General features: G+C 39.6%; 1 protein-coding gene across 2 annotated transcripts; it reads left to right on the top strand.

Annotated features, from left to right (window-relative positions):
- Positions 1 to 481: 481 nt before the first annotated feature.
- Positions 482 to 19,747, top strand: LOC120526252. 2 transcript variants are annotated; one of them, XM_039749332.1, is made up of 6 exons: positions 482 to 585; positions 7,569 to 8,284; positions 9,297 to 9,461; positions 10,505 to 10,569; positions 12,806 to 13,069; positions 16,477 to 19,747. In XM_039749332.1, exons 2-6 carry the CDS (start codon positions 7,588 to 7,590, stop codon positions 16,519 to 16,521), a joined length of 1,236 nt encoding a protein of 411 aa, XP_039605266.1. In that variant the 5' UTR covers positions 482 to 585; positions 7,569 to 7,587; the 3' UTR covers positions 16,522 to 19,747. The 2 variants fall into 2 exon arrangements, with proteins under 2 accessions (XP_039605266.1, XP_039605265.1); XM_039749331.1 differs by lacking the exon at positions 482 to 585 and adding an exon at positions 2,630 to 2,779.
- Positions 19,748 to 27,218: the final 7,471 nt, after the last annotated feature.

Genomic DNA, 27,218 nt, shown 5'->3' with positions numbered 1-27,218 from the left:
CTATTTTTGGAATAAGATAGCTACCCTTTGATTAGTATTTAATGAACACGCAGGCAAGAAGCACATTTGGGGTATTGTAGATAATATAGTAGGTATTTAAACATGGTGGAAAAGACGCTCGTCGTCGAGTATATCTTTGTGGACATTTCAGTCGGAATTTAAGTAAAGTATAAATGAAATCAATAAAATGTGATTAATTTAAAATCATACTCGAGAACTGGTCAAAGCCCTTCAATTGGCCTACTATCACGATTTCTCGCTTTTCAGTCAAATTCAAATGCCGACTCCTTGCACAATTTGCCGCCCATATCAGCTGATCAAGAGATAAATTTCCTTTTCTGGAAAACAAATGACTCGCTCTCGTGCAGGATTTCCCCTTAGCCTACCTGTAAAGCACCACCTGTAAACAAGTCCGGCTTACGTCACTCGGCGTGGATTGGCCGCCGAAGCCAGGCCTCTAATTGGTTCTTTGGAAACAAACGTTATCTCATGCTGTGTTTGAACATGAAACCAAGGAAAGCTAAGAGTGTCTTCATTCGGTCGAGCTGAAGCGGTGAGGTAAACAGCAGACGTTGGGATTTGCAGGTAATGTGACCGGATTAAGTTAAGCAGCTATCACTGCGGCACTGGGTATGGCGACGTGTCATCTCATCTCTGTATAACAAGAATATTTTATTTTCTACGCCCGATTTCGATTCCTTTGACGTTAAATGTAACACTTCCCCTCGAGGAGACTCGCTTCTTTAAATGCAGAAATCCTTCTCGTAGTTCTACAGCATTATCATGCGCTGAGTAAGTTGTACTTGAAAATCGAAGGACGGCAAGTTATTTGTTCATTACGTAGAAAGTCTTAAGAAGAAAAAAATAACAAGTCTTTAAGTGCTAAGAAAGGGAAGCGAGTAGAAATGTCCAGGACTTCCGGATTTTTTGGAATGTCGGTTCGGACTGCGCTGCATGCAGAAGTCTAGTTCATTAACATTCCCTTTTATTTGCAATAGTATGCAGATCTGAAAATATTATATTTCAATGCAAAATATTAATAAGGTGAAATTATGTACATGTTCTATGCAGCACTTGCCGATTGCAAGAGATCACTTCCCATTTGCTTATGTAATTTTTGGGTAATTTTTCTTGTCTTATATATTTTTGATATACCTTACATTCTCCTCTTTTGTTTCTACAGTGTTCTTAATTTACTATTGAAATGTTTTGAGATGACAGTCGATCTGAAAGGTTCTATTTATAAAATGAGCATTTATTTCACGTAGTTTAGCTCTTTAAGAGTTTAACTTGCAAACAATGTGGTTTTAAAAGCAATTTCTCATTGTAATTCTGTAAAATCGGTCAAACTGGTTCTAACCTTGACGTAGTTACAGTATATTTATCTTCCCACAAGTATGAATGCATTATGTGGAGAATGCTAAGAATGCTCCTCAGTGTGGATTAGAGGTTAGGGAGTTGAACTTCTCGCTACTGACACTGTGTGACCCCGTGCAAGTCACTTCACCAGCCTGTACTTCGTTTTGGGAGAAAAAATTCAAGTTCACAAATAATAACCCACAAGTTGTTAGTCGCCTTGGAAAAAGTCGTCAGCCTAATAAGTAAAGGTAAAGTGTGTCTATACTCTCGATCACATTACGATGTGTCTACTTAACGGTTCAGTTGCGTACCTTTTATAACTATGCTGATGATGTCATCAAATTACATTTATTAATACTGTAAATCGGAACATCTGTACCTAAATAGTGTAATCCAACTATCCATTTTCAAAAGCACATACGCCAATTTAGCGTCAGGGCAACATCTGTTTCAGTCATTCGAAATGGTACAAGTCCATCGCTCGGCAAACTCTCACTTTCAGACCGGGCCAATTGTGAATAGCTAATTGCATATAAGGTGGGGTTGGGGGGAGGGGGGACCCGAAAGGAACGCACATACTTTAAATATGCATAACCAGGCCGGGATGTAAACCCATTCTCCTCAAAAAATTTTAGACTGGTCGCAAACAATCGCCGCCCCACAAGAAAACAACGAATAGTTTTTTATGTACACGGAGTGATCAGTGGAAACGAGGACCCTCCGATTTTAGAGTTCTCTAAATAATAGGGTGTTGTACCGTGTTTAGCAATTATGAATGTATTGAAAAGTCAAGCAAAATGACACCTTTTATTGGCTAACTAAAAATATTATACAATATGCAAGCTTTCGAGGCAACTCAGGCCCAGATTCATTTGAGGAAGTGAATGTACAGAATAATATGGGCTGGCAAAATGGCCAATGGAGGTGGTGGTGGTATGGGATTATTTGCCTCGAAAGCTTGCATATTGTAATATTGTTAGTTAGCCAATAAAAGGTGTCATTTTTGCTTAAATTTTCACTAAATCTGAATAGAAACGCCTCTGCTGATTTTTAGCTTCTTGTCCACGCAAACAAGAAAACTTTTAAGTTCGCACGGCAGCCTCCTGTTGTCGCGGCGATACTCCATTGACAACTCAACCCTTGTACTGTCACAGGGCTGATTACATACGGAAGGGGCAATTCGACATTTAAGGATGTCAGATAAAATAAAAGAAAAGCACTTAGATCCTGTTTTAGACTTCTGTGTTTCGGTTTGCAGAGGAAGTGTTCGGGCTGTTACTACCGTTCTTTTTAATAATTATGTGATCTATTGTCTCTTTAAATTGTATTAAAGTAAGTTGACCCTCTATATACTTCATCAAAACCAGAAGGCTGAATAAACGAATAACGTGAAGGCTCAAAGTCTATGTATGGAGATTCGGTAATTATTGCTTTTTTTGACAACGTGTTGTTTTTTACGTTTTCTTCTTTTCTCACATTCTCACACGTACATGAATTATACGAAAGTATAATTAGTGGTATGAGGTGACATTAACTGTCGGTACATATTTATATGCATGTATAAATTGCGAATAAAAATAAATGCATTGATCTTCGCTTTTCGGTTTCTGAACTTGCGGCGTGTATTAAAAATAGATATTTTGGAAGGAAACACAAACTCGTCTCGAACACAATTGCATTTTGCAACGCTCTACACAGTTTTATTTTCTTTGGGCTTCGGAGTTTGAAACGGCACATGTCGGAATTAAGTCCGCTATAAATCCAGTTTAAATTAACAGTCACGTAGTGTATAAGGACTCCAATAAAATAGAAGGAAAGTTTGCAAGCACCAATAGCTCTTTAATGACATTTCATGGTTCTTTTACGGGGTTGGTGGTTATATTGCTTGACAAAGAACCATTTCATTCTGTGACAAGTTCATGAAGTTTGTTCATCGTGCATAAAACTTCCTAATAGGGAAAAAAAAAATCTTTAAAATATGTTAGCTGGAAACTAACAGGTTAAGGAAACCTGAACTTGGCATTTGTTATTTATGAAGCCAGGAGTCGTTTTAAAGTACGTAACCCATGGGGATTTCACAAGTCACCTTGAATCTGTTCACGGATGTTTAATCTATGGAACCCGTTACAGAGCTTAATGAAGGTTCTTTCCGAAACTTCCTGTGGATGAGTTTTTTTTTGTTTTTTTTTTTGCAACCAAAAATGGTTCACCTAAAGCATCGATCGCTCTGATAAACCACTCTGGCACTTTTCTTCAAATGAGTGCCTGCTCTTAAAAATCCAGGTTGTGTAATGGCGCTTTACTGGGTTGTGCGGTTCCTCCGCGAAGCCTTACTTAACCGTTAAACATTTCACTCTATAAAGGTATACTTTGCACATGAAGATGGCTGTTTGGACATGGACAAAACAGATATAGTTGGCCACCTAGCAGGATCCGGGCAGATAACACAGGCTCAGTTCAGGTTTACTATATTATTGTATGTAGCGAGAGTCCTTTTAAAATCATAAGCACACTGGCATTTAACAAATCTGTTGTTGTCTTTCCATTCGTAGTAATTTATGGAATATGCTGCGAATCCAAATAAAGTAAAGGTTCTTTCTGGAACCTTTATGTGGATGATCCATTTGGGAACCAAACATTGTTTGCCTATATGGCACTGCCATAAACTACTTTAGGACACTTATTTTTAAGAATGTACTGGTGATGGCCGGACACAAACCTCAGCCCTATAACATTGGATCTGAAGAGCAGCAGCGCTAATTACTGTGCCACCATGACGCCATCGCCCCTGCATACAAACCTTGCCATTTTCCTGTAAACGCAATGACACGAGATTGACTACTGGAAGCACTTTGATCTGCCGTTCCAGAGGCGTGTGTTTAGTTGTTTTAGTGATTTACTCTTTTGTTTTAAGTGCATTTTGAAGACTCCTAGGATCCAAACAATGACATATGACGCGTGTGTGGTAATTGTTATTTTTGCATAGAATATCACAGGGCTGTAAAGTACATTTAATAAATTATTATATTAAGTGCTGGTAATGTACACTCTTAAAAATGTGTTATTTAATAGCATTTTAAGGATCTTTACTGGGCTGTGTGTGGTTTCTTGTAGAACCACTGCTTGAAGAAAACCTCATTTCATTCTGGGAAGGGTTCTTTGCATGTGCTTTTGGTTTTTTGTTCTTTTGAAAAACATCCTAATGTGGGTTTTAGTGTGGGCGGCTTGCCAGAACTGAAATCTTTAGTGTAGCAGGCTGCTTAGCAGGACACTAACAGATTAAGAAAACCTCAACGTAGCTTGTATGCAGTGAAAGTCCTTTTTAAAAAATCTGGCCTATTGGTATTTCAAAAATCTGTCACCATCTTTTCATAAGTATTTGCTATATGGAGCCTGTTATGGATCTAAATAAATCGAGGCTCCTTCTGGACCTCCTGTGGACGGGTCTTTTAGAAACAATAAATGGTTCTTCACTATGATGAACCACTCTGGCACCTTTTTTTTTTTTATTTAGTTTTTCTTGCTGTCCAGCAAGGATACACAGAATCTCTTGCAATCCTTTCATTGCAACTTCTCTTTATTTTAGATTTAAAAAGAGAGCACCTTGTGGGTTGGTGTGTTAAAGTATTTCTGAAAATATTATAACTACAAAAATAATTGAGTTAATAAATAGACGAACAGTCCTCCAGTATAAAATGTCTGTCCATCTGGCACACAATTACGTACGGACTACTGGGGCTAGAACCTTTAATCTTGGTGTTAAATCAAAAGATTATGATCTGGAATTTCAAACAATTTTAGATAAGGAAATCCAAATTCTATTTGCATTTTATTTTAGGACTATATGCCTCTGTGTTTTACTAGTTTGCAACTTAAATGTGGAGAATGTTTTTTATTTTTTTGTAAGTTAATATCTGGAATATTTCAGACTGCTATCCATATTTATTGTTCCTTTTGGTGAAAGCGTCTGACAAAAGAACTTTCACAGTTTGGTTGCTTTGTCTTTCATTTTACGTGAATAGTTCAAGTCCGTTTTTCCAACATTTCTGCCTACTCGACACATTGTGGTCAATTTTGAAGATGAACTTTATTATCTCTGAATATGAAATGAAATCGCTCATTAGGCAAACTGTTAGATATTGTAGACAGCTTTTTACTTTTATAAATCGCTAGCCGTCCCCCATGCCTTCACCTGCATAGAAGTGAAACGGGACAGTGAGGAGGGCCCTTCCCGACTCCCCTCTCCCCTCGTCCCACAGCCTCTGTCTTGGATTAGCGTGAATATATCGCTCCTGCAAGCAAACTGTGATTCTTAGTGCGATTTGAAAAAAGTAGAAAAAAGCCCGACCTAAATCCGTTAAGTAGTTCTCTCGTTCACTAGCGAAGTGGATGTAAGGTACACGACCTGAAGCTGGTGTGTCCTCGCAAAGCCTCGGTCCACTGTGTCTCTCTCAGATTTGCGCAAATAAATCGGTACCAGAAGCGAACTATGATGACGGAAGTCACAAAATCAACCTTAATGTTCAAACAAATCATAGGGAAAAAAAACCCAATCTAAATCCATTAAGTAGTTCACTCGTGAAAAGCGGAAAGACACATAGACAGACATTGGATTTTATATACAGTATAGAGAGACTATTGGCTTGTAAATGTGTATGTAATGTGAACGTACCTCAAAATTCATAGTGACATCGCAGATGACTTGTGCATTAATGAAATGTCACAGCTTACGGTTAACAAAAGCAGCTTCATTCTTGCTAGATGCCTTTACTGTAATACGAGTGTGGTAAAGTACTCCAGTTAAGTTAGGAAGACTGAAAACGGTTATATATGCTATTATGTACACCATACTAAAACTGAATGTAGAGCCCTGTTAGTCTGTTAATGGCTTCCAGTACAATGGGCATGATGGAGTGAAGGCTGGCTGAGATATTCCTGACCTGTCGGACAGTTTCCTGAGAAGTGATAAACTGATGAATAGCCAGAAAGTGCAAATATGCAGCATTAGTCCCCCTAAAAGAGTACTGCAGTAGAGTTTGTATATCCCATTCATCGATTTTTGTGGTTTAATACACTTGTCACTTGTGTCAATGCACATTCTAATAACCGCTCCAGTGATCTGAATTATTATATGTGTTAGTCATCATTTAGCTGATTTGCCTGCATTTGCCTTCTCGATCACGCTTGCCTCCAAGATGTATCATTATGTATATGCAAATACTCCAAACTCCAAAGTGCTTCTTTTTCCCAGGTATTTCAGATTAGGGATATAATCAACACTGGTGTTCTCCAATGGAGAATTAGTTTTATTAGGGAGAAAGACTTAGAGTGATCACCACAATAGACGAAAATGGAAGTCCATAGCCCCAGGTGAGATAAAGTAGGTGAGCTGCAATATGTCTGTTTTTTGGGAATAAGCTTGATAACCTCTTAATGATTATTAATCCAGTTGGTTTTGAGACTATTAAAAATATAGGTAGTTTCTGTGTCAATGTTGTTTTGTTATTGTTGTTTGAATATGGGGCAGCATGGTGGCGCAGTGGTAGCGCCGCTGCCTTGCAGTAAGGAGACCCGGGTTTGCTTCCCGGGTCCTCCCTGCGTGGAGTCTGCATGTTCTCCCCGTGTCTGTGTGGGTTTCCTCCCACAGTCCAAAGACATGCAGGTTAGGTGCATTGGCGAGCCTAAATTGTGCTTGGTGTGTGTGTGCCCTGCGTTGGGCTGGCACCCTGCCTGGGATTTCTACCTTCCTTATGCCTTGTGTTGGCTGGGATTGGCTCCAGCAGACCCCATGACCCTGTAGTTAGGATATAGTGGGTTGGATGGATGGGTTTCATAGCCTCTCTGAGCTTCTGATGCATAGCTGGTCTGCAAATCAGCTGTTTTAAGTGGGTATGGTTGGATTTTGTATCAAGAGGCCTTTAGGAATGAGGTTTTCCTTTTTTGCATTTGGTCAAGAAGAAGACATCGCTGTCCACGTGGGCTAGTTTCTTCCATCGGGTTTTCAGTTCCATGTGGTGTCTGGTATATCAATAGCAGTAGAGTGTTGCACCGTGTCGGGAGAAAGTAGGGTGACTTTTTTTTTTTTTTGTAATCTATTTAGTTTGCCAATAAAAGGTGTCATTTCACCCTACTTTCTCCTGTATAATGTTCTAAATAACAAAGGGGCTCTTTTTTTAACTGGAATATTAAAATTTGTATTCTCTCTTTAGGCCTAAAACACACACCACAATGGCGACCACTCCTGTGGAACCCCAGTTGCTCTCAATTGCTCGAAAAGATGCCCAGAAAGTACTGGAAGTGTACGTCAAACGCAGCCTAAGCATGAACGAAGGCACTCGAGAAACTGTGAGGTCACTGGGCAGAGGAAGGTCTAAGAATGAAACCGTTGGAAAGAAAACGGTGAAGAGATCAGTCAGTGACACCACTGAGCACCTGAGACCTGTGCTTGAGGAGAAACACCACATGTCCACCGATTCTGTGCACTCTGTCAGCACTGCTGAGGCGGAGACCAAAGCGGAGAATTCGGCAGAGTTTGAACGAATGCAAAGAAAATCCATAAAAAAGGGCAAAAAAACATCATCCCTTTTTAAGAACTTCATTAGCTTATTCTGGAGGAAGGGGGGTGATGAGAAGGAATCGGAATTGGAAGAAAAGCCCGTCTCTGCTCCCCTGAACACTCCACAGGCTCCATCTGGCTGCCTCCCCGTTTCACGGCAGCTCTCTGAAGAATATTACCAGCCCTTGAAACCTCAAGTGGCAAAGCCTGAAAGAAAGAGAAGCCTCAAAAAGACATTTTCCTTTAAGGATAAGAGACAGGATGGGAACAATGCTCAGGTTAAGGATAAAAAGCATGATGAAAACAAGGCCAAGCCTATTAAAAGGCCATCCTTCCTTGCTTTGCGCGGCACACCTGTCAAACCGCCAGGTAAGACCCCCTTTTTTTTTTTTTCTTCTTTCTATGCAAATTTAGAATACTATATATGTCTAATGATATTTGGATTTGATGCCATTTTAATAATATAGCAGGCAGAAGGCAAGCAGCCCATAGTGGTGGCTCAGGCCCCATTCACACTATTAGGTTTTCATTTAAAAATGCAAACACTATTCTTTATTTTCATCATTTGACCGCACAAACCCAGAGTTTTCAACCCCCAGAAATGGAGACTTCTAAAAACGCTCTCCACAGAAATGTATAGCTCTGAAAATGAAGCCTCAGCATTGTAGTGTGGATGAGTGAACACACAGTTTTTTTTTTTCCAAAACAGACTCTAATCGAGCTCAGATTTGTTTATACCTATTATGTAGCCCTTCCCTGATTTGGATCCTTCTCATTTAAAATGTCTCATTTCCTGACTGCTCGCTCTTCAGTGATATTCTAAAAGAGCGGACAGAGAAGAGTAACTTTTCATCACTGAGGTCACTTTTTTTTTCACCATTCTGGTGTTTTGATGTGCACATTAACTGAAGCTCCTGACCTGTATCTGCATGCTTTTATTCACTGCACTGCTACCACATTATTGGCTGAATCTCTAATTTCATGGATAAGCAGGTGTACAGGTGTTCCTAATATATTCACACAGTGAGTACAAACACAAAATAAAACTGGTAAAGGACAAGTGCTGCTCAGGGTAAAAAATTAGCAGAATTGAAAACCTTATTTTGTGGTCGGCTACTTGCCAACCAACGGAACAAGTGGAAAAACGGCTGAAGTCACTGCACTACACACTGAAATGTTTGGCCTTAACTGACGAGAAGAAGCTCAAACAAGTGCACATCAGGGAAAAAGCACAGAAAGAAATCTGACTTATGAAGTTGAATAACAGCTTGCTAGTTTAAGTGTGAATCTGAATATCACACTTTCTTTTTTTAATTAATAAAAACTATAGGTCAAATGTTAAGTGAGATATAAATTTAATTTCTGGTTTCACTCTCTTTAGTTCGGAATGTGCTACCAGGAGAGTCTTACTACGAGAAGCTATCGGAGGAGATGGTGAGAATTGTCAAAGCTCGGGAATCGATTAATGTTCAGGCAGACGATGTGTTTGAAGCTGAAAGCTTTATAGCCAACGATGTCGAGGCTGACGGAAAACCAGCCCATTCCGGTAAGTTTTAAACCAGTTGTAATGAATGTGTATTCCGGTATGCCAGGTGTTTTGCCAGTGCATGGCTAGGTAATGAGTTGTATACATACCAGAGCGGATTAGCCAAGGCATTAAGGATTTTAATAAGGCAGAATATACAAGACAACCCAACATCATTTTAAAATGCTCTAGAAAAATCAATTTATTATCTAAACATAATCCAGCTCATGCTCAAATGGAGATTTTATTCAAAATCGAGCATCAGACAGGAAGAACACTACTGTAGCGACCTCCCTGTAATAGATACGGAAGGAAGATGTAAAAGGGCAAAGAGGTAATTGCAGAAAAGTTTAATGTTAACATTATAAGAAGAATACACGAATGTAAAACAACAACGAAGAACACTGAACTGGAATTATTTAAAATTACATATAAACCTCTGATTGTTGGACCCCGGTGGATGCACTAAAATACAAAAAAAAAAAAAAACTTCCGATTTTTAAACGTAATCCTCCCTACTACCGCACTCGTACCTCACCCTTCTATACCACACATTCCCGTCGTTCCGCGAACCATTCAGAAATCCCCGCCCCCATTTCCCGCTCCTCCATTCAGGGTACCACCCCCTTTTCTTTCTCTCGCGTCAATCATTTCCCTGACTGCAGTTCGCGTGCGCACATGGTAGGGTTTCTGGGATGCACGAATTATTTGATGGGCTCTATATACTCTATTTGTGGTGGACGTGTTCTGCCTCCGCATCTTTTAACTGTTTTGTTGTGTAGCCTATCGGAAAGCTGACATTGTTTGTGCGCTTGCAACCTAACATCGGAAGTTAGTTTCCGAACTTCATTTGAAAAGAAATCCGAGATGGATGCTTGTTTCGCCAAAAGGATTTTAAAGACCTGCAAGCAAAAAAAAAATCTCGTGAGTTTAAAACTGTGATAAGGTCATTCTTAATGCAAAGAAACATTAGCCCATACGAAATAATAATAAAACAACATCTATGCATTTAAAACGCGTTGATTAATTTCAGGAATTTTAATATTAAATTTTAATTATTGCAGACGCCTTTCTGATTGACCAGATTGTATTGCTGCTGCAAAGAGAAGGAGATCGAATTGATAACAAGGTACGTATGTCTCCATTCTGTTAACGAGCACATCGAGGCTGGAAGGAGGGACAGCATGCGGCTGCAGTTATCTGCTCTCTGTGTGTAGGCGTTTTATCTGGTTTCAAGTAAAAGCTGTTAAACCTGCTTTACCATCGTGACTTGGAGATAACAGCGCTATTTATAGATGTTTTTCGCACTTGAACCAATCCGCAGCTGATAGTTGAGAGGAGCTGTCACATGGCCGGTTTGTGAGTGGAGAGTCGGTGGAAACAAAGAGAACAACTATACATTAGGAAAATTGTTCCTGCTGTTGGGGGGACTTAATGAGACACTTCATTGAAACTGCATTAGATAACTAGAACAGAAGAAAAATATTAAAGTGTACTGAAGTAAAGAGATTTGCAAGTATAATTATTTAATGTAATACAGAATTTAAAATCACCACATGGAAATCTGCAGATGTAGTTTAGGTGGGCTTTAGGTGTGTTAGCTCAGTCCTTCGTGTACCTGTGCTTGGCTTGCCCCCTAGATAGAATATTATCCCATTCTGGATTGGTTGAGGGCTTACGCCTCACTGCCGGGCTCCATAACATCAAATTGAATTAAGCCGGTTTTGAAAGTTTCAGATTAGGCGTCTAGGGCAGTGATTCTTTTTGTGTCGCAGGCCCATTTAAGAATCTGATGAAAGCTATGGACCCCCTTCACCAGAAATATTCATATAAACACAACTTTGAATGCAATGAATATAATGTGCTTTATCAAGATTTGATTCTCATCCATATACTGTATGACATATACAAAGTATTATCAAACTTTAAAGTAACTCCTTTTTTTATGCAAAGTATAATGGCCATTCAATATAATTATGAAATACAATCTTCTAGTGGCAGTTAAAAACAGATTTACTACTACTATGTTTTCTGCTACCATTACTACTACATCTACTCTAAATCAGCAGTACCAGGTTGTATGGTGAATATAAATGTTAGTTTTTATCTGACCCTCACGGATCCCTGAAACCCATCCATGGACCCTTTAGAGGTCCACAAAACCTCGGTGTAAGAGCCCCTGGTCTAGGGAATAACGATCTGCAACGTCATCAGCTTTCCCAGTACCTTCATCATTCAGTTGAAACAGTTCTGCTGGATCTGCATTATCCATGCCTTTGAGAATTTTGAATATCTGGATTAGGTCTCCTTGCAGTCTCCTCTGCTCGTGATCTAACAGGTTTAATTCTCGGAATCTGACATAGTGGGTCATGTCCTTATGCCCTGGGATGCCCTTGGTTGCTCTTCTCTGCTCTGCACAGCTTCGAGTGCAGCTATGTCTTTCTTTAGTGTGGCGACCAAAACTACACAGCATACTCCAGATACGGTCTCAGTAGTGCATTATATTACTTGAGCATAACATTAATTTATATCAGATTTTATGACATACCCATGCTTCTGTGCATATTCAGATATAATTTAGCTGGGTTACATTTACAGTTACCTATAAAGTAACTGGAGGCATATTTAAATGGCATGTCAGACTTGCCAACTACAGTCGCTAATCTTGTAGATAGACTGTGTCAAATTTACCGGCTGCATAACGACTTTTCAGCACAGTCCTGCTCCTCTGTTTTTCTGAGGGCCAATAGCGTAGTGCTTGATGGAGCCAGTAATATATGAAGGGCAAACTGGTATGCAAAGTTCAGTCCCAAACCCCTCCCCTTTTTTTCTATTCTGTCATGGTACATAAAACGTGAGACATCAGACAGATGAGCTTCTCTTTTGTTTTGTAAGATCTAAGACGCGTGTGTTCCTCATTCTTCATCACTGCATTCTGTTTATCCTGAAGTGCAATGCATATTCATTGGTCATCTGCTCTTATTCACACAGAGTCCATCCCTGTGACTTAAATCAAATCTGATTTTTGTCAGGGCAAGTCACAGAGTGGTGTCCTGGGGAATGTCCAACTATATGACTGGCCTTTCACTGCCTTGGACTCTCTAAGGTTATGGAATTGAAGCCTATGACTGAAAGTCGCTGAAAAAGTCCTGCAGTGCAACCCCAAACCCACCCTCTAGGTCCTGCATAGAGTTCTTACTCTAGTGTAAGGGACCTGGAGAATGTTTGGTTATTTTTATGAAAGAAGATGCTGCTCTAGGCAAACATTGTTTAAAATAGAAGTGTTTCAAAGAAGACACTGGTGCCATTTTTTTTTAAAGCACTCTGATATATCTGTTTTTCTGTTTCCCATTTTTCTTTAACAGCTCAAGGAGAATGTCGCACTCAGCACTTTTTTCAAAAGCCTGGACTACAGCTCTTTCCAGCAGTTGGCAGATCGTTATGTCGAGACTGAGATCAGGAATCAGGAAGCCCAAGGAAGAATCCCAGAGCTAGTCAAGTTTGCTTTCACTTTGGACCTTACTGCCAAGGTGGCTGGTATCTGTAACCATACAGTCAATCGCATTATGGGCTTTGGGAATCAGTATCTTCAAGACCGTTTCACACAGTATGCCAACAGTCAGCCAATGGTGAGTAGTCATGAAAGTTCTGACCATTTGCAACAGCATTACGTACACATAAAGACACAGATCTGTTTAAGCCCGTAGGATGAAACAGCAGTTGACACAAATGGAGCCCAACAAGATCAATATGGGCAAATTTGCTGCTGCCCTTCTGGCTCAGTTGAAAAGTGATGATATGAAAAGCAATTGTCCCCAGTACAGTATATGTCTTTTTAATATGTTATCAAGTAAAGCAAAGAAAGTGTGAAAAAAGATTTGCCTGTGCTACAAAAATATTGTAAAATAGCCTGGGCACATTTGTTGGTACCCCAAGAAAAGATCCTAAATTATTGAATTTGAGTAATTGGTTTTCAAAGTAGCTCTTTTCTTTAATTCATATCACACGTCTCCAGTCATGCAATCGGTCATTCAGACAATTTAAAAAGTAGAAAAGAATAAAGTTTGGTATCATCATCTGTCCCACAATGACCATAGATCAGAGAAAGCAAAGGAGAGAGTTGTGTGAGGAGAGCAGAAAGAACATCACAGACAAGCATGTTAAAGACAAAGGCTAGGAAACCTTCTCCAAGCAGCTATCATTTTTGTGACAACCATTGCAAATATTAGGAAGAAGTTTGGCAACCACCCTGGATGTGGCTGCAAGAGGAAAACTGACCCTAGAATGAGCAGAAAGAAAGTGAGAATAGTAGACGACTTCCAAAGAGATACAAGCTGAGCCCCAAAGTCAAAGTCCATCAGTGTCTGATTTGACCATCCATCGTTTTGACACAAAAGAGGACCTAGGAGGACTCCACAACTGAAAGGGAAACACACACACAAATCCAGTCTGGAATTTGCTAAAATGCATATTGACACCCATGTTGCTTCTGGGAGAATGTTGTTTGGACAGATGAAACAAAACTGGAGCTTTTTGGCATGTCGCATCAGCTCTATGTCCAGGGAAAAAATGGAGCTTTCAAAGAAAAGAACACTGTAATTATTTAAGAACATGGAGGAGGCTCGGTTATGTTTTGGGGCTGCTTTGCTGTGTCTGGCATGGGGTGCCTTGAGTCTGTGCAGGGAACAGTGCAATCTCAAGACTATCAAGACATTCTGGAGCAAAGCATCCTGCCTGGTGTCAGAAAGCTCTTTCTCAGTCACGTGTCAAGGATTCTCCCGTAGGACAATGAGCAAAAACACTCCGCTAAAAGCACCCAAGAATGACTAAGAACAAAACATTGGACTATTCTGAAATGGCTTTCTACGATCCCTGATTTGAATTCTATCAAACATCTGTAAGGACAGCTGAAACGTGGAGTCTGGAGAAGGCCCCCTTAAACATGACACAGCTAGAGCACTTTACACAGGAAGAGTGGGACAAACTGCCTGTGGAGAGATGTACACTCACCTAAAGGATTATTAGGAACACCTGTTCAATTTCTCATTAATGCAATTATCTAATCAACCAATCGCATAGCAGTTGCTTCAATGCATTTAGGGGTGTGGTCCTGGTCAAGACAATCTCCTGAACTCCAAACTGAATGTCAGAATGGGAAAGAAAGGTGATTTAAGCAATTTTGAGGGTGGCATGGTTGTTGGTGCCAGACGGGCCGGTCTGAGTATTTCACAATCTGCTCAGTTACTGGGATTTTCACGCACAACCATTTCTAGGGTTTACAAAGAATGGTGTGAAAAGGGAAAAACATCCAGTATGCGGCAGTCCTGTGGGCGAAAATGCCTTGTTGATGCTAGAGATCAGAGGAGAATGGGCCGACTGATTCAAGCTGATAGAAGAGCAACTTTGACTGAAATAACCACTCGTTACAACCGAGGTATGCAGCAAAGCATTTGTGAAGCCACAACACGCACAACCTTGAGGCGGATGGGCTACAACAGCAGAAGACCCCACCGGGTACCACTCATCTCCACTACAAATAGGAAAAAGAGGCTACAATTTGCACGAGCTCACCAAAATTGGACAGTTGAAGACTGGAAAAATGTTGCCTGGTCTGATGAGTCTCGATTTCTGTTGAGACATTCAAATGGTAGAGTCAGAATTTGGCGTAAACAGAATGAGAACATGGATCCATCATGCCTTGTTACCACTGTGCAGGCTGGTGGTGGTGGTGTAATGGTGTGGGGGATGTTTTCTTGGCACACTTTAGGTCCCTTAGTGCCAATTGGGCATTGTTTAAATGCCACGGGCTACCTGAGCATTGTTTCTGACCATGTCCATCCCTTCATGATCCTCTGATGGCTACTTCCAGCAGGATAATGCACCATGTCACAAAGCTAGAATCATTCAAATTGGTTTCTTGAACATGACAATGAGTTCACTGTACTAAAATGGCCCCCACGTCACCAGATCTCAACCCAATAGAGCATCTTTGGGATGTGGTGGAACGGGAGCTTCATGCCCTGGATGTGCATCCCACAAATCTCCATGAACTGCAAGATGCTATCCTATCAATATGGGCCAACATTTCTAAAGAATGCTTTCAGCACCTTGTTGAGTCAATGCCACGTAGAATTAAGGCAGTTCTGAAGGTGGGTCAAACACCGTATTAGTATGGCGTTCCTAATAATCCTTTAGGTGAGTGTAGATGTGTCATGGTGGACCGCTCCTGGAATCGCCTGTTTGCAGTGATGGCCTCTAAAGGTTGTTCAGTAAAATAGGTTAAGGGTCCCATCATTTTTGTCCATGCCATTTTCATTTGTGTTATTATTTGAACTATTTGTGGTGAAACAAAACTCAAAAGGAAAGTCTAAAATTTGTTAAATACAGAGTGAACGATGACGGGTCAAGTTATTGCAGAGACAATTATGAATGCTGCTTTTTTTCATGGAGGGATTACGAACACATTTTTACACGTCTCTTAATTGTTCTGGTCAGTTAAAGGACAAGTGGAAAACTAAAATTCCAGTCATCAGCATCCCCTCCACGGTCATTTATAACAAAGTCAGAAAAGATTGAAAATCCACGTACACAAAATTCTTAAGTGTTATACATTTATGGGTTTACATAGCTAAATAACTGGGCTACTCCCAGAGAAATCTGTGTGTGTGTGTGTGAACCCCGTCTCAGAGACCAATACTCCTGTTTCTCTAACTGGAATTAGGGTGTACATGCCATTTTTTTTGAAACTGGGTTCCTGTGAGAAGTTGTTAAAAGACTTATAAGCCCACTCTAAGGGTTCACCGCAATTCGTGTTTTCTTTGTACTTTTTTTTTTTAAATATATAAATGGAGAATACACAGGCTAAGCACAAAACAGTATAGAAGAACCAAAAACCGGTAAAGAACTGCAGTTTCTTCTGAAATGAGGACTTTGTGAACTGTCTTATATCATTATGATTTGAAACTTTAATGAGAGGGAACATTCCCTTTTAAGTTTGTATTACGTTTCAATTTTTCGTTTTTCTCTTCCTTTCCAGGATGTTAATTTCACACCAGCAGAAAGCATTCCCAGCCCTGACTGAACCAGGCCTTGTGGTTTTTTTCCACTGAATGTCTTATTCAAACTGCTACTTGCCAGGAATCTCGGGGAACCAGAATTATTCTTGCTGAGAACTCTTATTTTATTAAAAATGGAGAATTTTAGATTTATTTATTTATTTTTTTTAAATTGTGACAGTTCAACTAGAATATTGATTTCTGGCAAAGCAGGGATTATCTTTTGAGCTATGATGCCAAAAGCATTCATTAGACTAAACATGTCTGAAGAGCAACGGAAGATGAGGAAGGAACAAACTAAGGAAGGAGCAAAGCCTCTGATAGAAGAATGGATATTTTGTGTGTGTGTGTGTGTGTGTGAATCATGGCCTCCACATACTACTGTACATATCCACAAACCTGAGAGGTGAAGTAGGAGGTGATTGTATTTGCGCAGAAGTTGTTCAAGGTCTTAATTATGTGTGCATAGTACAGTGGGGTTCTTATTTATATCTTTTGCACAGAGTAGCCACTATAATAAGAATACGCATACAGCAGTGTACATTAAATATGTCCGATAACACAGCAAGTAACCCTGAATAGGTTAATTTGTGCGAAGGTCCTTTTTGGTAAACAGGACATGTTTTGGGAGGTCTGAGGCACTTAGGACCACTTTTGCTGTAGTCGGTACACAAGTTCCTCCATTATCTACAACAGATTTTGTTTTAGTTTTTTAGAGTCTTGTAAAGCCTATTTTTAACTGCATGTGCTTTGAATATGTCCGGTGAGAACAAAGGATGTGTCTTTGAGATGCATGACAGTGCAGTTCAGATAAATAATGCAAAATGTATTGATAACGTTAGCTGATAAGGATTTAATTTTGTTTGTTTGTTTGATAACAACAAGGAATCTTTTCTGTGCATTTCAAGCTCGTATCTTGCTTACAATGTCTGGCTCTCAAAGAAAATGCATCCTTTAGCTTTTTTTCTGTGCAGTATTGTATTTACATTTTAATATAGGATTTTTTGGCTTTTTTTAACTAGTCACCTGTTTATTGCTTATTATTCGGCCGATGACTTTATCCAAGGCAACTTACAACGGATTACATTTTTCTAAATGGAGCCCAGGCAAGTGAAGTGACTTGCTCACGGTCACACAGTGTCAGTAGTAGGGTTTGAACCCAAAAGTCTTATCCACTACACCACAGTGCCTGCTTAGTCCATCCATATAGACCGGCATAGTGGTTTAGGCTTTGGACTTCAAATCCTGCTCCTGACAAGGTGTGACCCTGAGCCAAGTCACTTCGCCTGCCCACCGTACCAATTGGGAAAAACCAAAGCAGAAGCCATGCATCCAGTATCTCAAATAGTCCCAGTCACTTTCAGTAATGCCCACTAGAGGGGGCTATCCCCATCAAACACCAGCTAGTAATGAGGGGGAAATTTTTTTTTTATTTATTTTTTTTCTTTCTTTCCACAAAGTGCTCTGTTATACTGTAAAGCTCTAAAGAGCACAAAATGCAGAGAGGAATTGTCAGCAAAGGCAATCCAAAGTGAACAAAGTCCCACTACAGAATCAAAAAAAGAATAAGAAGTAAACTTCATCAAAATGAACTGCCAGGAACTGGGGGAGACCCTCTGGTTTTATAGAGCAGAGTGCACTTCCACCTCCCGAGGGACCACCCCCAAAACTCCTGGAACGTAACGCATGCATCTTATATACATACACAAAATCAAAAATGGGGACTGACGCACACAATCAAAGTGATATAACACAAATCAAAGAAGAGACAAAAAAACATTAATTTCAATTCCAGCCAGACGAAAAGAACCCTGGGAGATGGAGCAAGTCATCTTGGTTAAAGGTGTCGGCCAAATAATAAGTAATATTAATATTTGTTATAGTTTGAAGGGATGCAAGATGGTACGTTAGCTAATGCCGCTTTGTCCTGGGTCGATAATCCTAGATTTGCAGGGGGGCTAAGAACTGTTCGTATGGAATTTGCACTTCTAAAGGTGTGTAACTCAAGCTAACAGATGACTCTGAAATGCCCTGCTGTGCTTGTGTGTGAGCCCTGTGACTGACTGGCACCTTGGCCGTGAAAAGTGGGATAGGCTTCAGGGCTTGGGACCATCGATTGAATTAAAAGTGACAAATGATTAGCAGATGTTATGCAGATCTTTTATAAACCTCAAATGAATGCAAGTCATGCTCATTCTGTACGCTTGTTAAACAATCAATGTCCAAAAAAGTGCCTACAGTTATAATGTATTATGTTCTAGCTAGACCATATTAGATGTGGTTGATTTATCTCTGAAAATTTCATTGTTAGGGAAATATTGATAATGGTAATAACTGTGTGCGATTAACACTGATTAAGAAAAGCATGTTTAGTGAAATAAGGCAATTACAGCAGCACAGTGGTTAAGGTTGTTGCCTCATTGATCCAGAATCCTGATTTTGAGCTCCCTATACCCTAGTAGTTGCCTATGTAAATTTATCTTTCAGGTGTGCCCATTTTTCACCCACATGCCAAAGTACATGCAGGTTAGATTAACTAGCGACTTTGGCATGGCCCAGCATGAGTGAGGACGTGTGTGTGAGTGAATGTGTGTGTTGTCTGCATTGGACAGGCGCCCTGCTTCACCTCTTGCAGCTTGGCTCCGCCCCTAATGAGCCAGTTGAAGTGAGTTTGTTTAATGAGGTAACGTCCAATCAGCACTGCAGAGTGCGAATGGTTAATATTACCACACAGGCCAGAATTTTCCCAATCCTAAATCATACATTAACTCTAACTTTACATTTTTATGTTTTATTTGAAGAATATAACATTGCATACAATCAAGTCAAATAATAATGAAAATAGAAATTTCGCCAGTCCTTGAGCTAAATTGCCAAATACTAGGTCAGCCTGCTCATACAACGTAAATCTCGTCTTTGCACTTAGAAGCACAAGTAGGGCATACAGTCTGTGGTAATACTTCACAGCCTTCCCGATATGCACAGCTTAGAGTTGCATTCCTGTTTTTATGATAATTGAGGTCTTTTACTGTGAATAATAATTAAATGTACACTGGATCTGGGAATGTGAGCCATATTGAGAAAAACACTTGTATACGTATACCTCATTTGCATAAACCAAAATTTGAAGAATGCCTTTAATACTTTGTAAATGGAAAAAATTGTTTTTGTGACTTTTATGTGAGCTGGCACTCACAAAATATATGGTGCTATGTTATAAACTGTTTAAAATAAATTGTACTGTTTTTGGTAGCCAGTAGCCGTTTTGATTTATTTACAATTGTCTAATTTGTAAAAGTTATTATTTTTTTTTTTAACCAACTAAATTACTGATGACACTCTGTACTTCATTATGAAAAAGGATAACTATTATACAGTGTGAATATTCCATGTATACTACTGTTCTTTTGTTTGTTTTTTTTATCCGTTAATTCATAATTAGTTTTTCTCAGGTGCTTTTTACCACAGTGTTGGAAACAGTAACCACACTTTCTTAACAATCAACAAAACCTGTTAAACAATAACGCATTTTGCAAAACTCTTTGTATTCTCTTCTCCAATCAAAACTGCATGACCCACTCAAACCGTAACATGTAGCCTTACAACAGTAACACGTCCAAACATTCACAATCAAAACACGAACACACATCTCACTAACACAGAGCAAAACATGATTGACTAAGCACACATAGGTGATCCAACAAAGTGAAATGCAAAAAAGAGAAAACTTTATCAGCTATATCTGTAAACCTGAGTGTTTGTTAAGCCAGGTTTTGGAAATAATCTCACTGCTAGCATAGACTGTAAGACAAATTAGCAAACAGAACATTAGAACACACCAGGCGAGAACAGGCCATTCAGCCCAACAAAGCTCGCCAGCCCTATCCACTTGTTTCCTCCAAGAAAACATCAAGTCGAGTTTTGAAAGTCCCTAACGTCTTACTGTCTACCACACTACTTGGTAGCTTATTCCAAGTGTCTATCGTTCTTTGTGTAAAGAAAAACTTCCTAATGTTTGTGTGAAATTTACCCTTAACAAGTTTCCAACTGTGTCCCCGTGTTCTTGATGAGCTCATTTTAAAATACAAGTCTCGATCCACTGTACTAATTCCCTTCATAATTTTAAACACTTCAATCATGTCACCTCTTAATCTTCTTTTGCTTAAACTGTAAAGGCTCAGCTCTTTTAATCTTTCCTCATAATTCAACCCCTGTAGTCCTGGAATCAGCCTAGTCGCTCTTCTCTGGACCTTTTCTAGTGCTGCTATGTCCTTTTTGTAGCCTGGAGTCCCAAACTGCACCACAGTACTCAAGATGAGGCCTCACCAGTGCATTATAAAGGTTGAGCATAACCTCCTTGGACTTGTACTCCACAGATCGTGCTATATAACCTAACATTCTGTTAGCCTTCTTAATGGCTTCTGAACACTGTTTGGAAGTTGATAGCTTTAGTCCACTATGACTCCTAAATCCTTCTCATAAGGTGTACTCTCGATTTTCGACCGCCCATTGTGTATTCAAACCTAACATTTTTAATTCCTATGTGTAATACTTTACATTTACTGACATTAAATTTCATCTGCCACAAATCTGCCCAAGCCTGTATGCTATCCAAGTCCTTCTGTAATGATATAACGGATTCCAAATTATCTGCTAATCCACCTATCTTGGTATCATCTGCAAACTTAACCAGCTTGTTACTTATATTCCTATCTAAATCATTTATATATATTAAAAATAGCAGCGCCCTAGCACTGACCCCTGTGGAACACCACTCTTAACATCGCCAGTTCTGATGAGGTTCCTCGCACCATCACCCTCTGCTTCCTGTGTCTGAGCCAATTCTGCACCCATCTAAAAACATCACCCTGAATTCCCACTTCTTTTAACTTGATGCCCAACCTCTCATGTGGCACCTTATCAAATGCTTTCTGAAAGTCCAGATAAATAATATCATAAGCTCCACTTTGATCGTATCCTTTTGTTGCCTCCTCATAGAATTCCAACATGTTAGTAAAACACGACCTCCCCCTTCTGAACCCATGCTGACTGTTCAGAATAACTCCTGTCCTTGTCATGTGTTGCTCAATCTTATCCTTAATAATTCCTTCCATTAATTTTCCTGTGATGCTTGTTAAGCTTACTGGCCTATAGTTGCTTGGATCTGCCCTGTCACCCTTTTTATATAATGGGATGATATTTGCCATTTTCCAGTCCTTTGGAATCTCTCCAGTGCACAGTGACTTCCTAAAAATATGTGTCAAGGGTTTATATATGTACTCACTAGCCTCCTTAAGAACACGAGGATAAATATTATCTGGGCCTGGTGATTTGTTTGATTTCATCTTATTTAATCTGAGCAGCACTTCTCCCTCTACAATTTCCAAATCCCTCAGTACCTCCTTAGTAGTTGTTTACCTCTGGCAGGTTATCCACTTGCTCACTTGTAAACACCTCAGAAAAATGTAAGTTTAGGGCATCTGCTATTTCATTGTCTGTATCTTTTAATTCCCTTTACTATTCCTGATGAACTTGACCTCCTCCTTAACTGTTCTTTTACTACTAAAATACTGAAAGAATCTCTTGGGGTCTTCTTTCGCCTTATCTGCTATATTCCTCTCCAACTGTCTTTTAGCCTCTCTGATATCCTTCTTAATGGTTGCCCTCATTTTCTCATACGCTACGGTTCTCTTTGCAGTCATTAGTCTTATATGCCTTATACAGCAGTTTTTCCTTTGCAACTTCTTTTTAAATCTTTATTAATCCATGTGGAGTTTTTTAGTTTCCTATTACTTCCAAATTTAGGTATGTATCTGTCCTGCATTACATGTAAAACATTTTAAACCTGTTCCACTGCTCCTCGACTGTCTCCACATTTAAAAGCTTATCCCAGTCTATCCTACTTAGACTTTGTCGCATCTGCTCAAAATTAGCCCTACTAAAGTTCAACTTAACAATTTTAGTCTTTGCATCTGTACTCTTACAAAATACTGAGAATTGTATTACATTATGGTCACTTGACCCTAGTGGTTCAATCACCTCTACACCCTCAATTCTATCCTGATTATTACAGAATACTAAATCCAGATAGGCTTCACCCCTTGTTGGTGCTTTAACATGCTGTGTTAAAAACAGTCGCTGATTACTTCTAAAACTCCTGCTCTTGTGCTCCTCCATCTGTAAGGTTATCCCAGTTAATATTTGGATAATTAAAGTCACCCATGACTATAATATCCCCCTGTAAACTTGCCTTTTGATATTACTAAAAGATGTGTGTTGAAATTACTGTCTGAATTGGGTGGTCTATAACACACTCCTAAAATGAGACCTTTTCCCTAATATTTTCCAGGCGAAGCCACATGTCCTCACTAAGATGGGGCTCATCATCCAACTGAAGATGACTTACATTTAATTCCTGTTTGGCATAAACAGCAACCCCACCTCCTTTTCTGTTCTGTCTATCCTTCCTAAAAAATGTGTATCCCTCTATGTTACACTCATCCCCATCTTTGTTATTTAGCCAGGTTTCCGTTATTGCTATAATATCATAATTGTGCTCTGCTACATACAACTCCAACTCACTTACCTTATTTTTGATACTTCTAGCATTAAGGCAAGCTATTTTTAATGTGTTAATCCTTCTATCTTTACGTGTTTGCTTAAAATTTACATTACTATGCATTTTTATTTCTACACCATTGTTTGTTCTTCCATGTATAGATCTAAATCTGGCCTGTCCTAAACTCCCTGCCCCCCCATTCCCTAGTTTAAACAATCCTCGACTAGCCTACACATACGCCTCCCCAATACATTGGTGCCCCTCCGGTTCAGATGTAACCCGTCACGGCGGAACAGGTCCCATCTGTTCCAAAAGGAGTCCCAATGCCCCATAAACCTATACCCTTCTACCCTGCACCAAGATTTGAGCCACGCGTTAAGCCTTCTAATCTCCTCAATCTTACCTGGACTGGCGTGTGGCACAGGCAGAACTTCGAGAAGACTACCTTGTCAGTTCTGCTCCTCAGCTTGGTACCTAACTCTTTGAATTTGGATCGCAGAACTGACAGACTACCCTTATGTATGTCATTTGTTCCAACGTGGACAATGACAACTGGATCCACCCTTCCAGGGAGGTCTCCCAACTGTGCTCCCGGAAGGCAACACACCGTGCAAGACTCTCTCTCTCTCACACCTGCGCTTCAATCCCCCTAATGATTGAGTCCCCAACTATCACTACCTCTCTCTTTTTGGGAACTGGTTTTGAGGTGGCCCGTTGGGGCTCCTCAACCCTGCCTACCACCTCAGAATTATCAGAGTCACCGTCCAGCTCCGCCAGGACATGATAACGGTTAGACACTTCTAATTCTGGGGTTGATGCCCCCGGACAGTGTGCACCCTTTACCTTACGCCTTGTGACCGTGACCCACCTATTCCTACCTGTCTGGTCTGGAATCTCCTCCCGCGCCACCTTAGGGGTGCACACTATCTCTAAAGGACACCTGGGCCAAGTCCGCCAATTCTCTATTACAACGCAGGTCAGCCAACTCCTCCTCCAGTTCAGCGACCCTGAGCTCGAGGTGCTGGATCAGCTGGCATCTCTTGCAGATGTAGCCCTCATAGACAACTGGCTCTTCCAAACCATCATCTAAAAAGTCCAACATCCAACAGGACTTGCATTGCACTGGCCTCATTATTAAAATTTGATTTGGGATTACTAAGCTGCCTTAACTTTTCTTTTTTTCTTAAAATTAAATTTCTTCTTCTTTCTTATCTTAAAATGGTAACACTAAGATCTGCTACAGATATTTTACACCTTTTCCCCTTAAGCTCCTGTACTGTTCTCCCTCTCAGCTGCCTGCTATTTGCCTTTCTATGAGATTAACTTTACTTTTCTCTGTCTCTTCTCCTAACTTTGCGCTCTTCTTACTTATAAGCTCTTCACTGCACTGTTTGTATTCCCCGTATTAAAGAACCAATAAGCTGTCGCCCACTTAACTGTTCTACCTCTGGACCGCTAAGGACTGTTTAATCTAAAATAAACAAATAAATAAAACTTTACTACCTTATTTGCTCCTACTGCTCCTTGTGCCTGATCGGCGTCTTAACGCAGGCCGCTTACATGTGTACTGCTGAGCCTTCCCCTTTAACTGCTTTGAAGTCAGCCGCAGCCTTTTTTTCTTTTCCTTTAAACTAAGGAATCGCTGTTATGACGACGCGGTTATTTAAAACACATATTTACTGAAATATTACTGTGTTGTTTATTATACAGGTAGAGTAAAACACAAATTCAAAACTGATCATGAGTAAGAAATAAAAACATTTGTAACTGCATATATGATAAGAGTTTGGGTGTAATATAGAAAAATGAAGTTTGCCCATTAGCTTTCACCAACATCAAACAACATTTTCTTTGGTAATGCAACTTGGAAATACCTCCAAGCAGGCCTGGTCCAGCCCTGACAGCTGAATGTTGTGATTGTCCTACAAGTCTCTGTCATATTGGTTAGGATTGTCTATTTTGATCCATTTTACATTAACAAAGAAACCAAACCAACCACCCCTTTTATGTGTTGATTGGTGTACAGGCAGATCTGCAACAAGTGTGTCACCAATTGAAAGATGAGCCCGATTTGAGTGGGAAAGGGCCATAGCCGCTGAGGCCATGTTGCAGCGATTTGTTTGACTTGAGGCTTTCAGGTGCTTTTGATGTTATCAAATGATCACCATGTCTTGTGTTTTGCAAAATGTCCATTATGGGTTACTTGCACAAAAACTGCACATCACTCAAAACCAGCTATGTCTACTTTCATAAATTTTGTATTTATGTTTTTGTTCATGCAGTTTAATACACAGGCTACATCAAATTTCCAGAAATTCACTGATGAACCTCAGTACAAGAATCAACACCTTGAAAACCATGCATTATTTCAGAACAGCGGAGTAGATGGTTTATGAAATTTTTACACATGCACTACCAGTAAAAGGTTTTAAAACACCTCAGTTTTTCCAGTTTTCATTCAAATGTAAATGTTAAATGCAATGAATTACCTAAAATGGAATGAAGGTAATCAGTAAACTGCCAGAGACTTTAAATTTAAAGTTTAGGCTATTAAAATTAATTTTTGATTATCACAGACTTCTTCCGGGAACAACTAATAATTACAACCTACAGATGTTCTGCAGCAGTTAAAGTAAATGAGGCCTTGCAAGTTGAAGCAAATTATTTGCACAGGTGTCCCAACTTCTGTTGATTACTTAAAAACCCTCCGTCTGACTTAAAGCAGAGTTGGAACAGACTGTATTACTACACCCCCAGGAGTACTACTGGGAAAATATTACAATTAACAAAAAAAATAAGACAGAGCTTTATTACCTTCAGAAGTGGAAGCAGTTTATTTAAATAAACTGCAATAATAATAATAATTAATAATAATAATAAATCAAAGTCTCAGTGAGCACTGTGTCCTACACAATCCAAAGGCAATTGGAAACTGGAAGAAACTGATAAGAACAGATCTGGCAGAGCCAAAGTCACAACCCAATCAGAAGACAATTTTCTAAGGTGCCTGAAAGCACAACAGCTTCAAGCACAGCTTAACAGTGGTAGAAAAAAGAAAAATAAAAAGTCTAAGTTTCTACTATGAAGAGGAGACTTTGTGCTGCAGGTTTGACAGGGCAAGTGGCAATAAGAAAGCCAGTCCTTAAATGACAAAATAAGTAATTGGGGCTTGCCTGGGTCATGAAATACTGACTGTGGTCTACTGCAGACTGGAAGAAAGTCTTATGGACTGAAGAATCAAAATTTGAAATCTTTGGTTCATCACGCAGGGTGTTTATATGCCACTGAGTTGGTGAAAAGATGGTTCATCTGTGTGTGACACCAACTATCAAACGTGTGGAGGAAGTGTGATGGTCTGGGGATGTTTTGCTGGACGTAGAGTTAGTGACTTGCACAGAGTGATGGGCATTCAGAATCACAAGGGTTACCACAGCATTTTTCAGAATCATGCAATACTTTTTTGGTGTGTGTCAAGTAGGTCAGGGCTTCATCCTACAGCAAGAAATTGATCCAAAATATACCTAAAGGCTATGTCAGAACTACACATTAAACTGCTTACATTTCCATAAAAACTGAAAAACAGAGGTGTTCTAAAACTTTTGACAGTTAGTGTACATTACATTTATGCCAACTTAACTCAGAGTTTACAGAATTTCAAAAGTTTTACAATGAACAGTGGTGGTACAATAGAGAGCACTACACACACAAAAAAGTAATTCTGCCCAGCTTATACAGCATATCAATGATTCAATTATTCAACATGCCATCCAATTGATTAATGTGGGATTAAACATCGATTCAAGAAGCCACACTAAACCAGGAGGTACAAATAAGTAATATGTATGGTTCCATCCCAGCAAAGATTTTCCATAATTATGGAATTCATTTATATACAAAAAAAACAAATTCTCGACAAATGAAAGCAGACAAAATGATAGAGAGGTAGTAAATGACAGATGGGACACTTGCATTTCAGCTAGCGATGACAAATGGATCACCATTTAATAAAAACACAAACTTTACCCATTATACAATTATACCCAGGTATGCCAGGCACTTTGGCTAATTATCTATTCACCCCGAAAGGCTGCAATCCAAGTACTTACTGAAATCAGATATCATGTAGCTAATTTCACATTTTCATTCTATTGGTGTTTTCTTCCT

The sequence above is a fragment of the Polypterus senegalus genome, chromosome 3, assembly GCF_016835505.1.
Source record: "Polypterus senegalus isolate Bchr_013 chromosome 3, ASM1683550v1, whole genome shotgun sequence".
In the NCBI taxonomy this organism is placed as follows: Eukaryota; Metazoa; Chordata; class Cladistia; order Polypteriformes; family Polypteridae; genus Polypterus; species Polypterus senegalus.
Note: the sequence above shows the minus strand (reverse complement) of the source record. Positions and strands in the feature narration are given on the sequence as shown.

Bases quoted from the DNA above. Each gene is read 5' to 3' on its own strand.
- LOC120526252 (XM_039749331.1), top strand. The intron at 8,285-9,296 runs GTAAGACCCCCT...CACTCTCTTTAG, and splicing joins CACACCTGTCAAACCGCCAG to TTCGGAATGTGCTACCAGGA. The intron at 10,570-12,805 runs GTACGTATGTCT...TTTCTTTAACAG, and splicing joins GAGATCGAATTGATAACAAG to CTCAAGGAGAATGTCGCACT.